Source organism: Lacerta agilis, chromosome 10, assembly GCF_009819535.1.
Source record: "Lacerta agilis isolate rLacAgi1 chromosome 10, rLacAgi1.pri, whole genome shotgun sequence".
NCBI lineage: Eukaryota > Metazoa > Chordata > Lepidosauria > Squamata > Lacertidae > Lacerta > Lacerta agilis.
The window spans coordinates 3,425,059-3,446,069 of NC_046321.1; the positions used below are offsets into that span (position 1 = coordinate 3,425,059).

At 49.9% G+C, this 21,011-nt stretch overlaps 1 protein-coding gene across 1 annotated transcript in view; it reads right to left on the minus strand.

Moving 5' to 3' along the window:
• Positions 1-16,004: 16,004 nt before the first annotated feature.
• CCDC136 (coiled-coil domain containing 136) overlaps positions 16,005-21,011 on the minus strand; it is a 40,514-nt gene continuing 35,507 nt past the window's right edge. The window contains exons 8-9 of the mRNA XM_033163498.1: positions 20,154-20,297; positions 16,005-16,193 (exon numbers count right to left, since the gene is read on the minus strand). Coding sequence (XP_033019389.1) covers positions 16,086-16,193; positions 20,154-20,297 — 252 coding nt within the window. The 3' untranslated portion in view covers positions 16,005-16,085. The remainder of the gene's footprint in view (positions 16,194-20,153; positions 20,298-21,011) is intronic.

Below are 21,011 nucleotides of genomic sequence, written 5' to 3' on the forward strand. Positions count from 1 at the left end.
GTTGAGAGACAAGGCTGGGATTTGAGGGGTTCCCCCCACCCCCTGTGTCTTTTGCTACCAAACTGAAGGAGCGTCTCCACCCCCATCGTTCTGCCCAGACACTGATGTCCAGCGCATGGGCCTTCTGGCGGTTCCCTCACTGCGAGAAGCAAAGCTACAGGGAACCAGGCAGAGGGCCTTCTCGGTGGTAGCACCCGCCCTGTGGAACATCCTCCCATCAGATGTCAAGGAAACAAACAACTACCTGACATTCAGAAAATACCTGAAGGCAGCCCTGTTTAGGGAAGTTTTTAATGTTTGATGGATTATTGTATTTTAATATTTTGTTGGAAGTCACCCAGAGTGGCTGGGGAAGCCCAGCCAGATGGGCGGGGTATAAATAAATTATTATTATTATTATTATTATTATTATTATTATTATTATTATTATTATTAACTGTTCCCTGTGCCAAAAAGCCAAGCCTTTGGCCGCAGAAACACGATCCCAACAGGTCTGTGAATCAGAGTCGTGCCAGGAAGTCTGGTTGGAAACGATAGGGAAAAACGGGATTGTGAGGCACACGGAGAGACATTGCATGTCCGGAGTGAGTCAGCCATTTCCAAAGGGCAAAGTCATGCCTCGTGCAACTGATAGCAAGAGGGTCTTGCAAAGTTACAGATTTGGCTGGTGAGCAGAGACCAGGATCTGGGTCATGCTGGCACGCGGCCCATTTTGAGCTTCCAGCCCTTCTGGTTGGCAAACACAGGAATCTCCCTGACGCCAAGTAAAGGCGTTGGCCCATCTAACCTCGTATGGTCTGCTCGGACCGGCAGCAGCTCTCTGTAGGACAGAGCTCTCTGCTAGCCCTACAAGGAGATGTCGGAGATCGGACCTGGGACCTGGGGCTATACTCCGCTGAGCTATGGATATGAGCTACCGTCAGACCATTGGTGCATCCAGCCCAGTGCTGTCTACACTGGCAGGCAGGCATAGCTGTCAAGTCTCCCTTTTTTTGCGGGAAACTCCCTTATTCCAAGCCGTTTCCGGCTGCTATCCCTTATTGTTGATATCCCTTAAATTTCCCTTATTTCCAGGAAGGAGAGTTGGAGTCCGGGGACTCCTTGGGTCCCTGCCTTTCTCAGCCCTGCCTGCCTGCCTGCCTGCCTACCTCGCAGGACTGTTGTGGGGATTAAATGAGGACTAGGACCAGGGAGCTCCTTGGAGAAAAAGGTGGGATATAAATACCTAATAACAAACAGACAGACGGACAGATATATATATAAAGAAGATAAAATAGACGAATGTTTCTCGGCAACAGGTGCTCAGATTAAGCATTGCTGCCCCGAACTGGAGGCAGAGCAGAGCCAACCTGGCCAGAAGCCATCAGTGGTCCTCCCCTCCTGCACGAATTGGCCTAATCCTTTTCTAAAACCATCCAAGTTGGTGGCCATCGCTGCTCCCTGTGGCAGGGAGTTCCAGAGGTTAACCGTGCGCTGCATGAATAAGTGCTTTCTTTTCTCTGCCCTGATTTCTCTTTCCTGGGAGCTCTTTCCTGGTGTAAGGACTGTGTCCCTGAGAACTGTAGCCTGTCCCCAGGACAGGTGAGGGCGCTGATCCCTTATTTTCAAATCCGAAACTTGACAGCTATGCAGGCAGGGTCTCTCTAGGTTTTGAAGACGCCAAGGATTGAACCCGGGTTCTTGTGCATGCAAAGCAGGCTCTCTGACACTGAAGAAGGGCCCCTTTTCAGCAAGGATTCCAATAGCCAAGAATTGGAAAAGTAATTACATCCCCACCAAAACAGACTGGTTTAGTGAAAACGATTGAAAATCTACACCATGCAAAGTTAACAGGGAGAACAAGAGGAAACACTACTGGAGAAGTTAAGGAGGGATGGCTGTTTTTCAAGGAGTATCTCGAGAAATCTATAGATAAGGTAAATCTCCTGACAGATATAGAACGGATCTAGAAAACAGAGGAAATGTAAAGCAAAACTAGCGTGGAAAAACGGGAAATCAGAGTAACAAAATGAAATGCGTTTAAATTATTGAAATTGTGAAACAACACAATGAGAGGAGTCAACACTTATGGGGGTATCTATATTGGGTATGTATGCAGGTAGAAGGGGAAGAAATGGAGGCAGTGAGAGATTTCACTTTCTTGGGCTCCATGATCACTGCAGATGGTGACAGCAGTCACGAAATTAGAAGACGCCTGCTTCTTGGGAGAAAAGCAATGACAAACCTAGACAGCATCTTAAAAAGCAAAGACATCACCTTGCCGACAAAGGTCCGTATAGTTAAAGCTATGGTTTTCCCAGTAGTAATGTACGGAAGTGAGAGCTGGACCATAAAGAAGGCCGATCGCCGAATAATTGATGCTTTTGAATTCTGGTGCTGGAGGAGACTCTTGAGAGTCCCATGGACTGCAAGAAGATCAAACCTATCCATTCTCAAAGAAATCAGCCCTGAGTGCTCACTAGAAGGAGAGATCCTGAAGTTGAGGCTCCAGTACTTTGGCCACCTCATGAGAAGAGAAGACTCCCTAGAAAAGACCCTGATGTTGGGGAAGATGGAGGGCACGAGGAGAAGGGGACGACAGAGGATGAGATGGTTGGACAGTGTTCTCGAAGCGACTAACATGAGTTTGGCCAAACTGCGAGAGGCAGTTACAGGTGGGTAGCCGTGTTGGTCTGCCATAGTCGAAACAAAATAGAAAATTCTTTCCAGTAGCACCTTAGAGACCAACTGAGTTTGTTCTTGGTATGAGCTTTCGTGTGCATGCACACTTCTTCAGATACACTGAAACAGAAGTCACCAGATCCTTAAATATAGTGAGGGAGTGGGGAGGGGTATTACTCAGAGGGTGGTGGGAATGGGTGATGAGCTGATAGGTGTGGAAAACCTGTTGACGACTCTTAACGGCTGCAATTAGTCTTGCAGGGAAAGGCAAGGGGTGAGATGGCTAAAGATAGCTTTGTTAAGTATAATGAGATAAGAATCCAATGTCTTTGTTCAGACCAGGTTTCTCCATGGTTCTAAGTTTGGTGATTAGTTGCAATTCAGCCACTTCTCTTTCCAGTCTATTTCTGCGAGAGGCAGTGGAGGATAGGGGTTCCTGGCGTGCTCTGGTCCATGGGGTCACGAAGAGTCGGACACGACTGAACGACTGAACAACAATAATGCAGGTAGAGTATGTGTTGTAATGTATTGTTTATGTAAATTGGTGTTTGAGGTATAATAAAAAATTATGATAATAAAAAGAAGAAGAAGAGGGGTCCCTTTTATGGAAAATCTTCTTGCTGAGAGCTCACAGGGCCTCAGGTGTCCTAGCACATGGGCTGCGTTGATCAGTTGGTAGAGCGTGCTGAATGACCCAGGTCAGCCTGTGCCTTATTCGCTCAATTTAAGGCGGCTCCCTTGGTTTTTATTCCCCAGCGCCTCTTTCTCCTTGGGTCTTCGCTCACTTATTCAGTTTCCTGATTTTCGTAGCAGCTGCCCGGAAAAAATTGGGAACCCCTGGGTTAAAGTAAAACCTGCCCCGACATCACTTTTCCACTCAGAATATTTGCAGTCCTTTTTTCAAAAAGCACCAAAAAATTTCAAACCTATGGGAGATCCAGCGTCAGAGCTCAAACATACTTTCAGGTTTGACCCCATAATCTTCTACAAGCGATCTCAGCCTTGCAAATACCAGCTAAAACGATTCTTTATTAAGATTTTCCCGTAATACAGGAAAACCAGAAGATACAGAAGACCGAAGCGATTTTTGTGGCCGCATGACCCATGCTCTCTTCATTTCAAACGCATCTCTGTGTTTTTAGGGCAGAGACAAAATACCGTCTCCTGTCGTTGGCAGGTAGCAAATCTGGGCGAACCATTTTGGCAGGTTTCAGGGGTGAAATGTCCTCAGATCAGGCGGTGGCCGTCCTCTGAGGATGCGGTTCCTTCCTACCCTCGCCCTTCAGGCAAGAGCTGCTGCGTCCCAGCTGCCTAACGACGAATTATTTGGCGGAGTGACTTTGACCTCCTTGTGGCCCATTTCCTCGGCCAATCAGAGCTGCCGCTGGGACATCGATCCACTCATCCCTGTGATGCTGTGCTAGCCACCAGAGAACCTCCGGGCCCCAGCAGTGAGTGACAACTGATGCAAGGCCGATGGGCTAGCTTGCAATATTGTCCCGCACAGAACAATGTGGTGTAGTCCCGCACTACACAGTGTGGCGTAGTGGTTACGAGCAGTAGACTCGTAATCCGGGGAACCGGGTTCGCATCTCCGCTCCTCCGCATGCAGCTGCTGGGTGACCTTGGGCTACTCACACTTCTCTGAAGTCTCTCAGCCCCACTCGCCCCACAGAGAGTTTGTTGTGGGGGAAGGAAGGGAAAGGAGCATGTGAGCCGCTTGGAGACTCCTTTCGGGTGGTGATCAAGCGGGATATCAAATCCAAACTCTTCTTCTGATTCTTATTCTTCCTGGTGGGTGGTAGGAATTCTGCGTAGTTCAGCTCCTTCCTAGACCCCCCAAATTCTTTGGTGCAGAGTCATAGCAGGTTTTGAAGCAGGTTCCGGGCCCAAAATTTCTTTAGATATAACATAAACGGTTCCCAGTCCTTCTTAAAATCTCTGTTGTCCTTGTCTCTTAGTTTTCCAGTGTGGTGTAGTGGTTAGGAGTGGTGGACTCGTAATCTGGTGAACCGGGTTCGCATCCCCACTCCTCCACATGCAGCTGCTGGGTGACCTTGGGCTAGTCATACTTCTCTGAAGTCTCTCACCTCACAGAGTGTTTGTGGTGGGGGAGGAAGGGAAAGGAGAATGTAAGCCGCTTTGAGACTCCTTAGGGTAGTGATAAAGTGGGATATCAAATCCAAACTCTTCTTCTTCTTCAAATCCAAACTCTTCCAACGCACCTGCTTTCCCCAGGTACTCATTGAATCACAGAGCAGGAGCTAGGGGAGCCTATTATTGCAAAAATTTGTAGGCCACCCCCTCTCTCTGTGGGACGCGGGTGGCACTGTGGGTTAAACCACAGAGCCTAGGGCTTGCTGATCGGAAGGTCAGCGGTTCGAATCCCCGCAATGACGGGGTGAGTTCCCGTTGCTCGGTCCCTGCTCCTGCCCACCTAGCAGTTCGAAAGCACGTCAAAGTGCAAGTAGATAAATAGGTACCGCTCCAGCGGGAAGGTAAACGGCGTTTCCGTGCGCTGCTCTGGTTCGGCAGAAGCGGCTTAATCATGCTGGCCACATGACCCGGAAGCTGTACGCCGGCTCCCTCGGCCAGTAACGCGAGATGAGCGCCGCAACCCCAGAGTCATCCGCCACTGGACCTAATGGTCAGGGGTCCCTTTACCTTTATCTTATTTTCATTGGAGAGACATTGGAGGGTATGGAATTATGTGACCCTCAAGCCAAGGAGATAAGTAACTACACCTTTAGAAAACATCTGAAGGCAGCCCCTCATAGGGAAGGTTCCCCCCCCATATTTTATGTTTTATTATGCTTTATAGGGATTGCTATTTCATTAATAATAATAATAATAATAATAATAATAATAATAATAATAAGTGCCTGTGGGAAGCAGGGCATTTATTGTTTTGCTGTTTTGTTTTCAATTTACTTGTTTTTATCCTGTATTTTTTTCTGTGAACGGCCATGAGATCTCATGAGAAAGGGCAGCATATAAAACTAAATAATAATAATAATAATAATAATAATAATAATAATAATAATAGGTGCTTTTTTCTAAAAAAAAAAAAATAGGGGTACTCTCACTTTCCTACTCATATTGAAATAATGCCCCTCAATGCGGCCAAACTTAAATATTTAGGGGTGTGTGTACCCCTGCATCCCCCCAGAGAAAAAGCAATGGTGATGATGATGATGATGATACTTTTTATTATTTATACCCCGAACACTCCGTACAGCCACTCCGTACAGCTTCCAACATATATAAAAACACAGGACTGTCCCTGGAAAATAGAGACACTTGGAGGGTCTGTTGCAGGTTCCCCAGTCCTGAATTAGACTCTGTTCTTTGGCCATGAAAACACTTTGAGAATAGGTGGGGTGGGTGGAAGGAGGCCCCCCCTTCATTACCCTTTTTGGCACAGCAGGGTTCTGGAAAGGACTTCAAGGAGAGCTAATCGGCTGGCCGGAGTGTGTGAGTGTCTCCCCCGGCGCACCGTCAAGTGTTTGGCAGATAAAATTGGACATGTTGGTAACATCCCTATTTTTGTGCGAAGGATCACTGCCTGTCTCAAAACCACCCTCCTCGCCCCCCACCCCCCACGCTCTGGCCAGACAAGCACTTCGAAAGGCTCTGTCTCCAGTAGCCTGCCTCATGTTGTAAAAGCCAAGAAGCTGTTGTGCATTAAAACAACAACAACAACAACAACAACAACAACAACCTTGGAAAATTGTCATTGTCATAGAATCATAGAATCCTAGAGTTGGAAGAGACCCCAAGGGCCATCCAGTCCAACCCCCTGCTAAGCAGGAAACACCATCAAAGCATTCCTGACAGATGGCTGTCAAGCCTCTGCTTAAAGACCTCCAAAGAAGGAGACTCCACCACACTCCTTGGCAGCAAATTCCACTGTCCAACAGCTCTCACTGTCAGGAAGTTCTTCCTAATGTTTAGGTGGAATCTTCTTTCTTGTAGTTTGAATCCATTGCCCCGTGTCCGCTTCTCTGGAGCAGCAGAAAACAACCTCCCTCCCTCCTCTATATGACATCCTTTTATATATTTGAACATGGCTATCCTATCACCCCTTAACCTTCTCTTCTCCAGGCTAAACATATCCAGCTCCCTAAGCCGTCCCTCATAAGGCATCGTTTCCAGGCCTTTGACCATTTTGGTTGCCCTCTTCTGGACACGTTCCAGCTTGTCAGTATCCTTCTTGAACTGTGATGCCCAGAACTGGACACAGTAGTGCAGGTGAGGTCTGACCAGAGCAGAATACAGTGGTACTATTACTTCCCTTGATCTAGACGCTAAATCCTAGAAATTCATAAATGGTAGGATTTTATTTGGGATGCGGAGAAATACAAGCTGCAGAGGAATTCCTGAGCTAGCCTATGCAAAATGACCTGGCCAGTGGTGGATTTACATATAAACTAAACAAACTGTAGCTTCGGGCCCCACTCTTTTGGGACTCCCCCCAAAAATAAAGGAAACGACTCTGGGGTTACGGCGCTCATCTCGCTTTACTGGCCGAGGGAGCCGGCGTACAGCTTCCGGGTCATGTGGCCAGCAGGACTAAGCCGCTTCTGGCGAACCAGAGCAGCGCACGGAAATGCCGTTGCCACCTGCGTACCCCCCCCAATGAAAATAGGGACGTCCTAAGGAAAAGCAGGACATCCTGGGATCAAATCAGAAACCTGGACAGCTTCTGTACTTAAATCCGGGACTGTCCCTGGGAAATAGGGGCACTCGGAGGGTCTGCGAGGCCCTTTCGAGCACATGCGTGACTCATATTTGTGCATAAATGTGTGTCTGATGAGCAGGTGGGGGGGGGAGAGAGAGAGAGATTGGCCGTTAGAAGCTGTCCCTCGCTCCAACTGGCATGAGAAAGCCGAAGGCAGCACATAACATTCGTCGGGAGCTTTCCTACATAGAAATAACCCACTAGGTCAGTCCAGCTTGAATCACAGCCGGCTAGAATATCAGACCACGTTTTCTCCAAAGGACAAAGGACACGGTGTCTGGGCACCCATCCCACCCACCCATCCCTGCACACACCGTTCTTTTCGGAGAGAAGAGGATCGCCGGGGACACACTCGGCTCACCCTGCTCTCCGACTCTCCCTTTGCAATTCCCGTTTCAAACAAACAGGAACTGGAAAGGATTGCTGATATTTCTTCCATGAAGCGATCCCATGAAAGAAAGGCAAATAAAATATTGGGCTGGGGTATTGTTTAAGGGGCGTTGTTGGTGGTCTCAGTATAAATTATTAGCATCTTTGTTTTTCTAGACCTTACGATCAATGTTGAGATTGTTCAGCTTTGTCGTGTCCAATCTTTTTTTTTTTTTTAATTTTTAAAAAGTCCTTTATTGTTCAATTAAAATATAATTACATACAAGCATATGCATATACAAGTACACTCTCACACATACCTAAGAAATAATGAAATAAATCTCTCATATCTTAGTTAACTAGAAAAAAGCAAAAAGAGAAAAGGAAAAGGATGTAAGATTAAAGAGACGAGAGTGAGAACAAGAAAAAAAAAAAGAAAGGCAAAGAAAAGAAAAGAAAGAGAAATAGAGGGAAGAAAAAAGGAAAGCAAAAAAGGAAAGAAAAGGATCTTCAGAGAAGAAGATCAGGACAAGATGAAGTCGTCAAAAGGAAAAACCTTTACCAATACTTTCTACATATACTTCCGCTGCTTTTACAACGGTTCATACATCTTGTCCAATCTTGATGTGCTTTCTTCATTGCTGATGACGCTGTGGTCTAAACCACTGAGCCTAGGGCTTGCCGATCAGAAGGTCGGCGGTTCGAATCCCCACGACGGGTGAGCTCCCGTTGCTCGGTCCCAGCTCCTGCCCACCTAGCAGTTCAAAAGCACGTCAAAGTGCAAGTAGATAAATAGGTACCACTCTGGCGGGGTGTGCATGCACACGAAAGCTCATACCAAGAACAAACTTAGTTGGTCTCTAAGGTGCTGCTGGAAGGAATTTTTTTATTTTTTTATTTTGTTTTGACTAGGGCAGACCAACACGGCTACCTACCTGTAACTTAAAATTCCTATAACACAGTGTTGCACGGGGTTGAGCTAGAAGACCCTACCTTGACTCAGCAGGTGTAAGGAGGGGGTGCTGTGCCAGCAGGCCAGCCCCACTCCCCCCACCCTCGGGTGTCACATAGCCACTTTGGGTTTGCTTCCCAGGGCACAGAGAGGCTCTCAGGTTCCTTCTTGGGCCAGAGGAGTGGATTAACTGCCGGCCATTCAGCCTCAGCTCACGCTTCTTGGCCGAAGCTTAGGAGACCTTTGACATTGACCATCCTCTTCAGGTGAGCGGGGTCACCGGTTGGCAACGGAGATTTTTGCAGAGAATCTCCTAGCACTCAGGCACTTTTGCAAATCTTCCAAGAGATTTTTCGCCCTCCAGGAAACTCTGGCAGCCAATTTTTTATTTTTTATTTTTTTAAACCGTCCATGGAATTATAGAATTGTTGGCAGGGTCCATGTGGATCATTTTGATATGGAAAAAAAACCTGTTCCTTTCCCCTTATGGGGCATCCAAGAGCCCGTATAGAGTCCTTAAGTGGGTTCCCTATCGGTAGGAGGAAATAACAGAGGCCAACCAGAGAATATTGAAAAGCAAACCATCTGGTAAGTCTGATCTTTCTTAACTGTTGCAATAGGGTCCCCCACTCACCATACGGAGGAGGGAGGAGAACCCAGAATAATGGTGTGCAAGCCCTTATATAGACTTTTGGAATTGCCCACCCTGTAGCCCAAGGCCACCCACAAAAACACCATGCATACATCACAGAAGGAGGCGGTCTACAGCAGAAATCTTGCTGGCCAGGATACCTGATAACGGTCACTGATTGCTTTACTTGGGCAGCCTGGCCATTCATTCTTTCGTGATGGTAAATATTGGAACTTCAAATGGACCTGACACATCCGCACGCTTATAGAAATGTGTGTAGACCATGGTTCCCAGTGCTAAGGTAGAGCAACTCTGTGCATGCTCAGAGGCATGCTATTGACATTTCCCCATCCCTTTTCTTACCAACGGGGGGGGGGGGAAGTGTGTTTGTTGAGCAAGACTTCCTAATCGAATTTAACCTTTGCAGCCGGCTGACGGGAGCGAGGCCTTGTCAGCACAGAACACCTGTGCTCGGGGATCGGCACGGGTCGCCAATTTGCTACTGAGCCAAATTCAGGTAGATAGCCCTCAACGGCTTTGTGATATATTATGGTTGCCCAAATCAAGGTATTATCCAGATTCAGGATTAAAAAATATATATTATTATTATTATTTCAACCAACACAACCACTGTTAGTGTGTGTGTGTGTGTGTGTGTGTGTGTGTGTGTAACATATTTCAGGATTTTTATTTGAGGTGCCTAGGGCTTGCCGATCGGAAGGTTGGCGGTTCGAATCTCCGTGACGGGGTGAGCTCCTGTTGCTCGGTTCCAGCTCCTGCCAACCTAGCAGTTCGAAAGCACGCCAGTGCAAGTAGATAAATAGGTGCCGCTCCGGCGGGAAGGTAAACGGCGTTTCCGTGCACTGCTCTGGTTCGCCAGAAGTGGCTTAGTCATGCTGGCCACATGACCCGGAAGCAGTACACCGGCTCCCTCGGCCTATAGAGCAAGATGAGCGCCGCAACCCCAGAGTCGTCCGCGACTGGACCTAATGGTCAGGGGTCCCTTTACGCTTTACCTTTAAGTTTTGACTGCTACCTGTTTCAAATTGAGAACCTGGCTTAAAAACAGTTGTTTCTTCATGTCAGAATAGAACCAAAAGCTGGGCCTTTCCCCCTTCCTTCCTTCCTTCCTTCCTTCCTTCCTTCCTTCCTCTCTCCCTCTCATTAAACCCCTTCCAAGGCTGTCCAAAAACTTCTACTTTCTTCTTCTTCAGGGTATGTGAAGGGAATGAATTTCTAGGACCCCCAGCCCCGAATCCTTCGGTTGCCCTCACTTTCCAAATCTTTGGCCTCACTTCGGAGAGGAGCGTCCGGCAGTAAATTCTGCGGGAGCTCTCTGCGCCGTTTCCGAATGGCTGCGCCCGCTCCGAATCGGGCCCCGTGAGGCAAAGGATCAGGCCCCTCTCTCCGCTGCGGGCTGATCTCTCTGCAAAAGAGGGTGGGGTGCCTGGCAAGGCGGAGGCATCCTGGCAGCAGCTGCCTCCAGGGATTCCTGAATGGCTGAGTGCAGGGGTAACGTGGGAGGGGGGAATCTATTAATATCATGCCGAGTCAAGGGGGGGGGTGCTGGACGCAGCCAAAGGCCAGGAATTCTCCTCTCCCCTGCAGGGCCAGCAGCCTCATGAGTCGGAGTCTTTTCCCAGGGCCCATCTGGGGTTGTCTGTCTCTCCATGGTGTCTGCAAAATGCAGCGGGGGTGGGGGGGTGGGGGTGGGGCTGAGCTTGTCCTAAAACAAGAGAAATAAGCAAAGAATAAAAAGGAGGCACAAGCAAAGCGGCTTGTGAGGTCCATGGTCTTCTGGCGGTGCTGGGAGAGTGAGAAAGGCCAGAATTTATATGGGTACGGACAGTGGTGTAGCGTTGGTTGCTGGTGCCCGGGGCGGGGCAAGTGTTGCGCCCCCTGGTGGACTGGGCAGCCAGGGTAGAGACTTGTCCCAGGGTAGGGCACATGCAGAACCTGCACAGAGGGTGAACGTAGAAAGCAGCTGCAGCGCTTTCAACATGCGCCAAGATGCGCAACCTCTCTCTTTTTTTTCTTTTCTTCTTTTTAAAGAATTTTTATTTCACTTTCTTTTCTATTATTACATACATCACATATCCATAACATTCATAATACAATCCCTCTTTCCTCCCTCCCAACTTCCACTTCTGGTTAATTCCCCCCTTTATTACACACTGCTATATGTAAAGAGGATGTGGGTGGTGCTGTGGGTTAAACCACAGAGCCTTGGGCTTGCTGATTAGAAAAAGTCGGTGGTTCGAATCCCCGCAATGACAGGGTGAGCTCCCGATGCTCGGTCCCTGCTCCCACCAACCTAGCAGTTCGAAAGCAATCAAAGTGCAAGTAGATAAATAGGTACCACTCCGGCGGGAAGGTAAACGGCGTTTCCGTGCGCTGCTCTGGTTCGCCAGAAGCGGCTTAGTTATGCTGGCCACATGACCCGGAAGCTGTACACCGGCTTTCAAACTGCTAGGTGGGCAGGAGCTGGGACCGAGCAACGGGAGCTCACCCCGTCGCAGGGATTCAAACCGCCGACCTTCTAATCATCGGCAAGCCCTAGGCTCTGTGGTTTAGACCACAGCCTCCTAAAACTCGCCGTTTATTTTCCCTCCTCCTCTCCACCCCAAATACACACAGACACACACACACATTTCATTCTCTGGCTAGGGTGAAGGGCTGGCCAGCGGCTGGCCTGGGGCCATGCTCCTCACTCGATATAGCCGATGAGGTTGTGTCCCGGAGCACCTGGCCTCGGAGAGGAACTTGTGAGTAAGAAACGGCATGTGCAGCCCCTGAGGAGAACAGTTTGTGCTCCAGACGCTCTGAAGCAAGTCATGCGCCGGAGAGCCAGCGGCCCCTTCGCCTCTTCCAAGGGGGAGACTGAGGAATAGGCTGGGAGGTGGATGAGCATTTTGAGCTGCGGCCGTCCCAGCGAGCACCTCTGGCGGCCATCCATCTCATTCCTCCGGCCACCTGGGGCAGCAATTATAGACCTGTGACTCACGTGGACCTTTCGGAGCCTGCCGGCTCATTTGACCCACAGGCATCGCAGCCGTCGGCGCTTCTCTGCCGCTCCTCGAAGGCCCCAGGGCTTTTTTCTTGCTGCCCAAGCAAGGTCTGGTCAAGTGGGATCCCGAGAAGCTTTGAAAATCCTCGTTAATGCGTAAGGATATAAGGAGAGCCTCTTGGATCAGGCCCAGTGCCCATCCAGCCCAGCATCCTGTTCTCGCAGGGGCTGACCAGACGCTTCATTTGGGAAACCTGCAAGCAGGATTCGAACACAAGAGCGCTCTCTCCTCCTGTGCTTTCCAGCAACTGGTATTCAGAAGCGTCACTGCCTCTGACAGTGGGTGGGCAAAGCACCGCATTTTTTGCTCCATAAGACGCACCTGAACATAAGACGCACCTAGTTTTTAGAGGAGGAAAGGGGGAAAGCCCTGTTTTTTTGAGGATCAGCTGAAAGTGGTGCAGCTTTTTTGCAAAGAGGAAAAGCCCAGTTTTAATGGGGTTCAACTCACAGTTCTGCAGCTTCTAGTCCTACAGCCATTTCTACAGTTTCCAGACAGATAATCTAATCAGCCAGTCACATGTCGCTGGGGAAACAAACAGCCTCCCTCTGCATTCAACAAGGGAGGCCTGGGCAAGGGGGCGGGGCTGGAAAGGGAGCCTTATCTCTCTCCCCATCACTTGCTGAACAGCTGTTCAGCCGCTTCCTTTCAACACCCCCTTATCTCTTTGTAAAAAAAAGAGCATGATCTGCTTTTAGCCCCATGGCAATTCAGCTCCAGGGACCATGCATTCGCTCCATAAGACACACAGACATTTCCCCTTACTTTTCAGGAGAAAAAAGTGCATCTTATGGAGCGAAAAATACGGGTATAGCCATCCTGTCTAATAGCCATCAATAGCTCTCTCTTCCTTCCATGAATTCGTCCAATCCGCTTTTAAAACCATCCAGTTTGGTGGACATCATGGCTTCCTGTGGGAGGGAGTTCCACAGGTTAACTAAGGGCTGCAGGAAGGAGTGCTTCTGTTTTATCTGTCCTGAATCTTCCCACCTTCCCCTTCATTGCATGCCCCTGAGTTCCAGGGTTAGAAGAGAGGGGGGAGAACTTGTTCTGAGCCGTAACAGGCCAAGAAGCAGCTGCGGGAGGAACTTGCAGGATCTTGCAGACCTTTCTATGCTGATGGCACAGTTTTTTGATCGGGCAACTGTTTGCTTCTCTCTTTTTTTGATGGATTGTACTAATATCCTAGGGACCCAGGTGGCGCTGTGGGTTAAACCACATAGTCTAGGGCTTGCTGATCAGAAGGTCGGTGGTTCGAATCCCTGCCACGGGGTGAGCTCCCGTTCTTTGGTCCCAGCTCCTGCCAACCTAGCAGTTCGAAAGCACGTCAAAGTGCAAGTAGATAAATAGGTACCGCTCCAGCGGGAAGGTAAACGGCGTTTCCGTGCGCTGCTCTGGTTCGCCAGAAGCGGCTTAGTCATGCTGGCCACATGACCCGGAAGCTGTCTGCGGATAAACGCCGGCTCCCTCGGCCTATAGAGCGAGATGAGCGCCGCAACCCCAGAGTTGGACACGACTGGACCTGATGGTCAGGGGTCCCTTTACCTTTACCTTTTACTAATATCCTACCTTCTTCTCCAAGGAACTCAAGGTGACATTTGTGGCTCTTCCTCGCTCCTCACTGAACCCCCCCCCCAACAACAACAACCCTGCGAGGTAGGTTAGGCTGAGAGATGCAGTGGCTGGTCCCCCCGTGGCTGATTTGGGGGATTTGAACCCTGGTCTGAATCGCTTCACCCACCAACCCCCGCACCCATCCCCACATCCTGCCGCTTTCCACCTAGACCAAGACACCTCTTCTCCTGAGAGCTCTCCAAATGCAATTGACATGCCACCCAGTTTTTGCAGCTCTCCTGGGGTGCCTGCCTGCTTGGGCCAACTGCCCAGCCACCCAACAGCCCACCCACTCACCTGAACCCAGCTCCAGCTCCCCCTTCCTCACCATCCAGCACTGCCAAGAGCCCAGTTTGTTGTCATGCTATAGTTACGGCGCCACCTGTCGGCAGCCATGCGAACTGCAGCGTGACAACGCTCTTACATTTTTGTTATATCGTGCAGTTTAAAAAATCCGCTTCGTAGCAACAGCAGCAGAATTGCAAGTAGAGAGGTCAGACAGCAGGATTTGGGGCAGTTGTGGAGACTCCTGACACCCTGAACATTCGCACACTGCCTTCACACGGAATATCGCAACCAGGAAAAGAACAGAGCCAAGCCCTATGTATTTAGAAAGGTCTTTTTTCCCCATTTCCTTTTTTTTTTCTTTTTTACTGAGTTACAACATAGAACAAAGACGAAAGAGAAAGATCTGCAGAAGGTCTCCAGTGGCTTTTCGGGGGTGGCCCCCTTCTCGGACGGAAGTCGGGAGCAGAGCTCGACGAGCGAGACGTGGAAGAGGTGGGGAAGGGGCAACGGACCGTGAGGTGACGGAGGGGGGGGGTGCCCACGAAACATGCAGTACAAGGATCTGGCGCCCCAGATCCCGGAGGGCTGCGCTACAGTCCACATGCCGTGGCTCCCCCACCCGTTGCTACTTGGGTGAGGCCTCGATTGCTGGAAGCGCTGTCGGACCAGGACAGTCCCAGGGGACTCAAACAGGCCTTTTCCGGACCTCTCTGCATCCTGGCGGTCCCCGAACCATCATACCTGCGTCGAAGGTGCAATGAGCGTACACTGGGACACACACACACACACACAAATGAACTCTGTGAGCGTTCCTAGGGCCATGAGGAAATGGTGCGCAGCTCGGGGACGAGACGACGGTGGAGAAAGAGGAAGGGGACGGAGCTGGGGTGGAATGCATAGATTCAGGATCCGGCCTGGGTATCGGGAGGAGTGAGAAAGGTATCTCTGATGGAGCGGAGAATGAAACGAATTCACAGGTCGATCTGTTCTGCTCCGGGCCCCTTCCGTAGCTCGGAAGTTGCTTCCCGATTCACAGTGTTGAAACAAGACTTTAAATATTGCCTAGAGGAAATCGCCCCCGCTGTTCCACGCACCTCTTCATCCCGGCCCTGGCTGCTAACTTTTCCTGCTGGGGAAGCACATCAGGTCCCTCTCAGTTATTGCAGAGGTCGGCCTCCCAGAGGGCAGCGCCCTGCGCCAGGTATTGCTCTCAACTGCCCTCTTGGGCTGGCGCAGAAGAGCCAGGGAGGGGAGGTAAAGGAGGGGAGAGGTACCATGGGGTCCCCAGGACCTGCTCTTTCCCGTGGGGGGGGGCACCAGGAGGTGAGAGGGACTCGGGCCTCACAGCCGCCATCTCTCTTCCCTCCCAGCCAACGCCCAGGCTCCTCCAAGTCGGGACCAGTGATGGGGAGATGGAGGACCACGCCCCAGAGGTCCCCGGGTGCAGGGGAGGGGGCAGGTCAGGTGTGGAGCTGGAAGCCCAGTTGGAAGACCCCCCCCCCGAAACCCGCCTCGGCTCATCCTCAGCAGAAGCAGGAAAGGGAGGCAGCGGTGTGGGAAGGGAATGGTCTTCCGCGCAGGATAACTGAAGATGGGTGGCGGATGGCGAGACCGGCCTTCGGGGCAGTGGTTGGGTGAATGGGGGACGGTGTGGGGAGGGGCAGGGGGAGGTGCTCAGTTCTCACAGAGTCGGGGTGGGGAGGGGTACGTGGCGCGAGGGGCCCTCTCTGCTCAGGGCGTGCGTGCGGGTGCGCAGTCTGCTCAGGGCGGCGTCCAGATGCTGCTGTATCTCTTGACGCACGGGTAGAGGAGCAGGCCCCCGGCAAGGATGGCGAAGAGAGCGAGGGGCTTCATCCCTCCAGCTGGGACCTGCAGGGAAGGAGAAGGAGAAGGGGGGGGAGTCAGCGACGGAGCCTTAAAACCCACCCTCGCTCCACCCCACTCCATGCACTAGAGTTAACTGAACCGCACTGACATCCGCAGGCGTGCATTGCAACCCGCGCTATACTGGGGGGGGGGGTGTCTCAGGGCAGTTCACAGAATAAAATCAAGATATAAAACCACAAAATACCTGATAAAAATAAAAACAGCAACCCAATACCCCCCCCCAAAAAAATCATTTTGAAAGGGCATAGGATGTAAATCGGATCAACCAAATGAGGAGCGTTTTTGCGTGGTTAATATTATTGTGCCTAAATGAAGGTGCCAGGTGAGCCTCTCCCGGGGAGAGAATTCCACAAACGGGGCCACTGCAGAAAAGGCCCTGTTAGAATCACAGAATTGTAGAGCTGGAAGGGACCCTGAGGAACATCCAGTCCAACCCCCAGCAATGCAGGAATATGCAGCTGCCCCATACGGGGATCGAACCTGCAACCCTGGCGTTATCAGCACCACGCTCTAACCAACTGAGCTACCTTGTGTTGCCACCCTCTGGGCCTCGGAGGATGATCTCAGGGTCCAGGTCGGTTCATATGGGGAGAAGTGGACCTTGAGGCATTGCAGTCCTGAGCTATTTAAGGCTTGTAGGTCAAAAGCAGCACTTTGAGTTGGGAAACTAATTGGCAGCCAGGACTGAGCAACCTGGCAGCCAAGTTTTGCTTAGGAAGTGCCTCTTAATCCAGCGTTTGCCCAGACAATGCCCTCCATGTGTTTCTGCCCTAGAGCCAGGGCCAGATTTAGGTTGGATGAGGCCCTAAACTCCGGAAGGTAATGGGGCCCTTTCTATGTCCAGCTGTCCTTTGTCAACAACAAATGGTTGCTGTTTTTGCGTTGAATATATATGCTAGATGGCGATTTATGGACCTCATAGGTATCTGAAGCACATAACAAAATATGTCTTTTATCAAAGTAATGTTTTGGAAATGTACATCCAGGTTTTTTCCCTTTAAATCTTTTTGGGGGCCCCAAGAGAGGGGGACCCTAAGCTATAGCTTGTTTAGCTTATACAGGTGAAACTCGAAAAATTAGAATATCGTGGAAAGGTTCATTTCTTTCAGTAATTCAACTGAAAAGGTGAAACTAATATATGAGATAGACTCATGACATGCAAAGCGAGATATGTCGAGCCTTTAGTTGTTATAATTGTGATGATTATGGCCTACAGCTGATGAGAACCCCAAATTAGCAATTTCAACTTTGGGGTTTTCATCAGCTGTGCGCCATAATCATCACAATTATAACAAGCAAAGGCCTGACATATCTCGCTTTGCATGTCTTGAGTCTATCTCATATATTAAACTCCAGTAGCTAATGGAAACAATTGCTGACATAAATGGACTTTTCCACGATATTCCAAACATGCAGTCTAACCATTTTTTTTTTAAAGCTAAAGACAAAAGAAGTTTAGTTTATGGATCTTCTTTTCAAAAGTCCACCCATATAGTCTTCACAGAAGTGTTCAAGTTAAAAGTTTTTTGACGATTGTCCCACCTGTGACAGCATTTTCCCCTTAATTTTGTATCGCTAAATTTCTTAAACTTAATTTCTGATCGTATAGTTGTAACCGATAAACATTGATTTAAACAGATATGCTGAGTTTATCATTGATTCACCTCCCAACTCACAGAGTTTTTCCATAAATCAAACTTATCTCAAGCTCCATGTCCTTTTTTTTGTCCCACCCGTGACAATACTTTAACGTTTAATAAAATTGTCAAAAAGATATATAAAAATAATTTAAAAAATTAGTAAAATGTTCGGTATCTTATTAAGAACGTAGCTTAAATTTTGGTTGTTGATTTTTATGTATATTTACATTGTTACACATGTGTGAATACCAAAAAAAACATGGTCCATATGTCCCACCCGTGACAATGGAATGGCCCAAAAGGCTTTCCTAACCCAAAGTCTTTTTTTATATATATATAAAAAAATGGAATTGTATTGTTCCTGCTTTGCCTCACCGGAGGGGGGGAAATGCAACCATGGGGGAATGATTTGTCGTGAAGAGGGAACAAGCAGTGGAGCAGGCGATGGGGTTGGGGAAGGAGGCGGGGGGGGGGGATGCAGGGCAGGTGCATGGGTGTGACTGCAAGAGGGACGGGGACAGGGGGACAAAGCAACCAGATGTTGGGGGCGGGGGAAGGGGGTGTCCTCGCTTCATGCAGGGGACGCAAGCGAAGCACAGACCAAGCGGACGATACCAGTACCTGATTCGGGGAGTTTAGGAAGACATCTCAGCCCGCCAGCACCAAAGCAGAGCTACTATGACAACCAGTCCTATGAGAGGGAGGGAGATGGTGGCGGGAGTGTCGGGCGCATGGGGGGCCTGTGGGGTTCCGGGGTGAGGGGAGGGAGAGCGTGGGATGGAGGGCGGAGGGGACGCCACAAACACCACGGAGGGGAGATGAGCCGAGGCAGGGGAGGAGAGAGAGAGAGGAGAGAGAGAGAGAGAGAAAGAAAGAAAGTTAGGCCACAGGGTGTCTCGGCTGCCCCCGTGGGACGGGGGTTTGAAATTTTGGGCCCGGAACCTGCTATGCTACGACTCTGCACCAAAGATTTTTGGGGTCTGGGAAGGAGCTGACTATGCAGAATTCCTACCACCCACCAGGAGGAGGAGGAGGAGGAGGAGGAAGAAGAAGAAGAAGAAGAAGAAGAAGAAGAAGAAGAAGAAGAAGAAGAAGAAGAAGAAGAAGAAGAAGAGTTGGAAGAGTTTGGATTTGAAGAAGAAGAGTTTGGATTTGATATCCCGCTTTATCACTACCCAAAGGAGTCTCAAAGCGTCTAACATTCTCCTTTCCCTTCCTGCCCCACAACAAACACTCTGTGAGGTGAGTGGGGCTGAGAGACTTCAGAGAAGTGTGACTAGCCCAAGGTCACCCAGCAGCTGCATGTGGAGGAGCGGAGACGCGAACCCAGTTCACCAGATTACGAGTCTACTGCTCTTAACCACTACGCCACACTGGCTCTCTCAGGAAAGGGGAATGCTCAGGATTGCGATTGTGCCGGCATTGGAGTCAGTGTGTGTGTGTGTGTGTGTGTGTGTGTGTGTGTGTGTTTTTAAAAAGCAACCACAAGAGACGTTATGCAGCAATCGCCGTGTCTCCCGAACCCTGTTGTCTGGCATTTGTGAGCACAGCACCCCCAAAAGTGCAACGACGACCGATCCCCATGTAGTATCTGGTGCTGCTATAAGTGCCGTGTAATACCTGTTCAACATTTGTAAGAAATCAATCTTTTCGTGCGACGGCACCTTACACTTTGGAACTCCCTGCCCATTGACATCAGGAAGGTGCCTTCCCTACATACTTTTCAGCGCCTGCGAAAAACATTTCTGTTTGGTCAAGCCTACCCAGACATGCAGAACGCGGATGTACAGTACGTTTTAACCTGCCTTCAAGTTTCTTGCTGGTTTTATCTTTTGAATGTTTCAAAGAATTGCTGTTACCGCTAATTTTATTTTTCCGTTCTCTTTGTAAACCGCGTTGAGGTATGTCTCCCCCCCCCCAATCAAACGGTGCATAAATTTTAATGAAATGAACAAATAAAACAATTAATATGTCCCCGTGGACACACTGAGACGTCTGGTTGTTAAAAGCGTGTCTGGAGAGGAGAGCTGTGTTTCGGAAAGCTTTTGCACCCAAATTCAAACTTTCCCGTGATTATCTGATTCATGTTGTACTTGTCATGTTCACGCTATTACTGTTTGTTGCTTGAAAGCTGCTTTGGGATATGTTTGAACGGGAAGCAGCATAGAAATGCAATCAATCGATCGATCGATCACCCCTACTTCGGGGGGGAAAGGTTGCTCCACCCCCAGCTCCCCACTGGACCGAGCAGAGCAACCTGCGACACACACACACACAAGCCCAAACGCCTCGGAGGAATTACCCGTCCGGCGATGGGGATGGTGCCGTTAAGTCTCTCAATCTCTTCCTTGCACATCCGCAATTCCTCGTGCAGCTGCTCCCGTTCGTTCTGGCTGATCCAACACTTACTCTCCATCTCTCGCAGGATGTCCTGGGTTTGGTCGTGCTGCCAGAGAAGAAGGAAGCGCAGAGGGTAAGCGGACAAGTTGGGCATCCCTTTGGGTACCTTTCTGAGGCATGGGGTCTTAGCGGGATCCAGGAGCAGTTAGGTGGTGACCACCGGGACTCGGTAGGGCAGGAGGCATGCAGACCAACAGCAGGTGGCGCCAGAGCCACTGGCTAGGTAAAGGTAACCCTGACCGTTAGGTCCAGTCGCGGACGACTCTGGGGTTGCGGCAGGGCCGGCGCGTCCATTTAGGCGAACTAGGCAATTGCACGGAACCACAGCAGCGCACGGAAACGCCGTTTACCTTCCCACTGGAGCAGTACCTATTTATCTACTTGCACTTTGACGTGCTTTCGAACTGCTAGGTTGGCAGGAGCTGGGACTGAACAACGGGAGCTCACTCTGTTGCGGGGATTAGAACCGCCGACCTTCTGATCGGCAAGCCCTAGGCTCCGTGGTTTAGACCACAGCGCCACCCGCGTCTAGCCACAGCCAATTGATTCTAGTTTCATCCCCATACTCTTCCCCTTTGCTGAAATCTGACAAGCAGGGCAACCCCCCTGGACTGGTGGTCAAAATTATGGCAGGCAGGTCAGGGCCGGACTGACGTTGGTGGGGCAGTTCCCCATATGGGACCAGGCTTTGCAGATGCAACCCCTCAGATTCAGGTGTGCAGTTACCATAGTGGGGGGTCTTGTGGGATGCAGCAGCAAA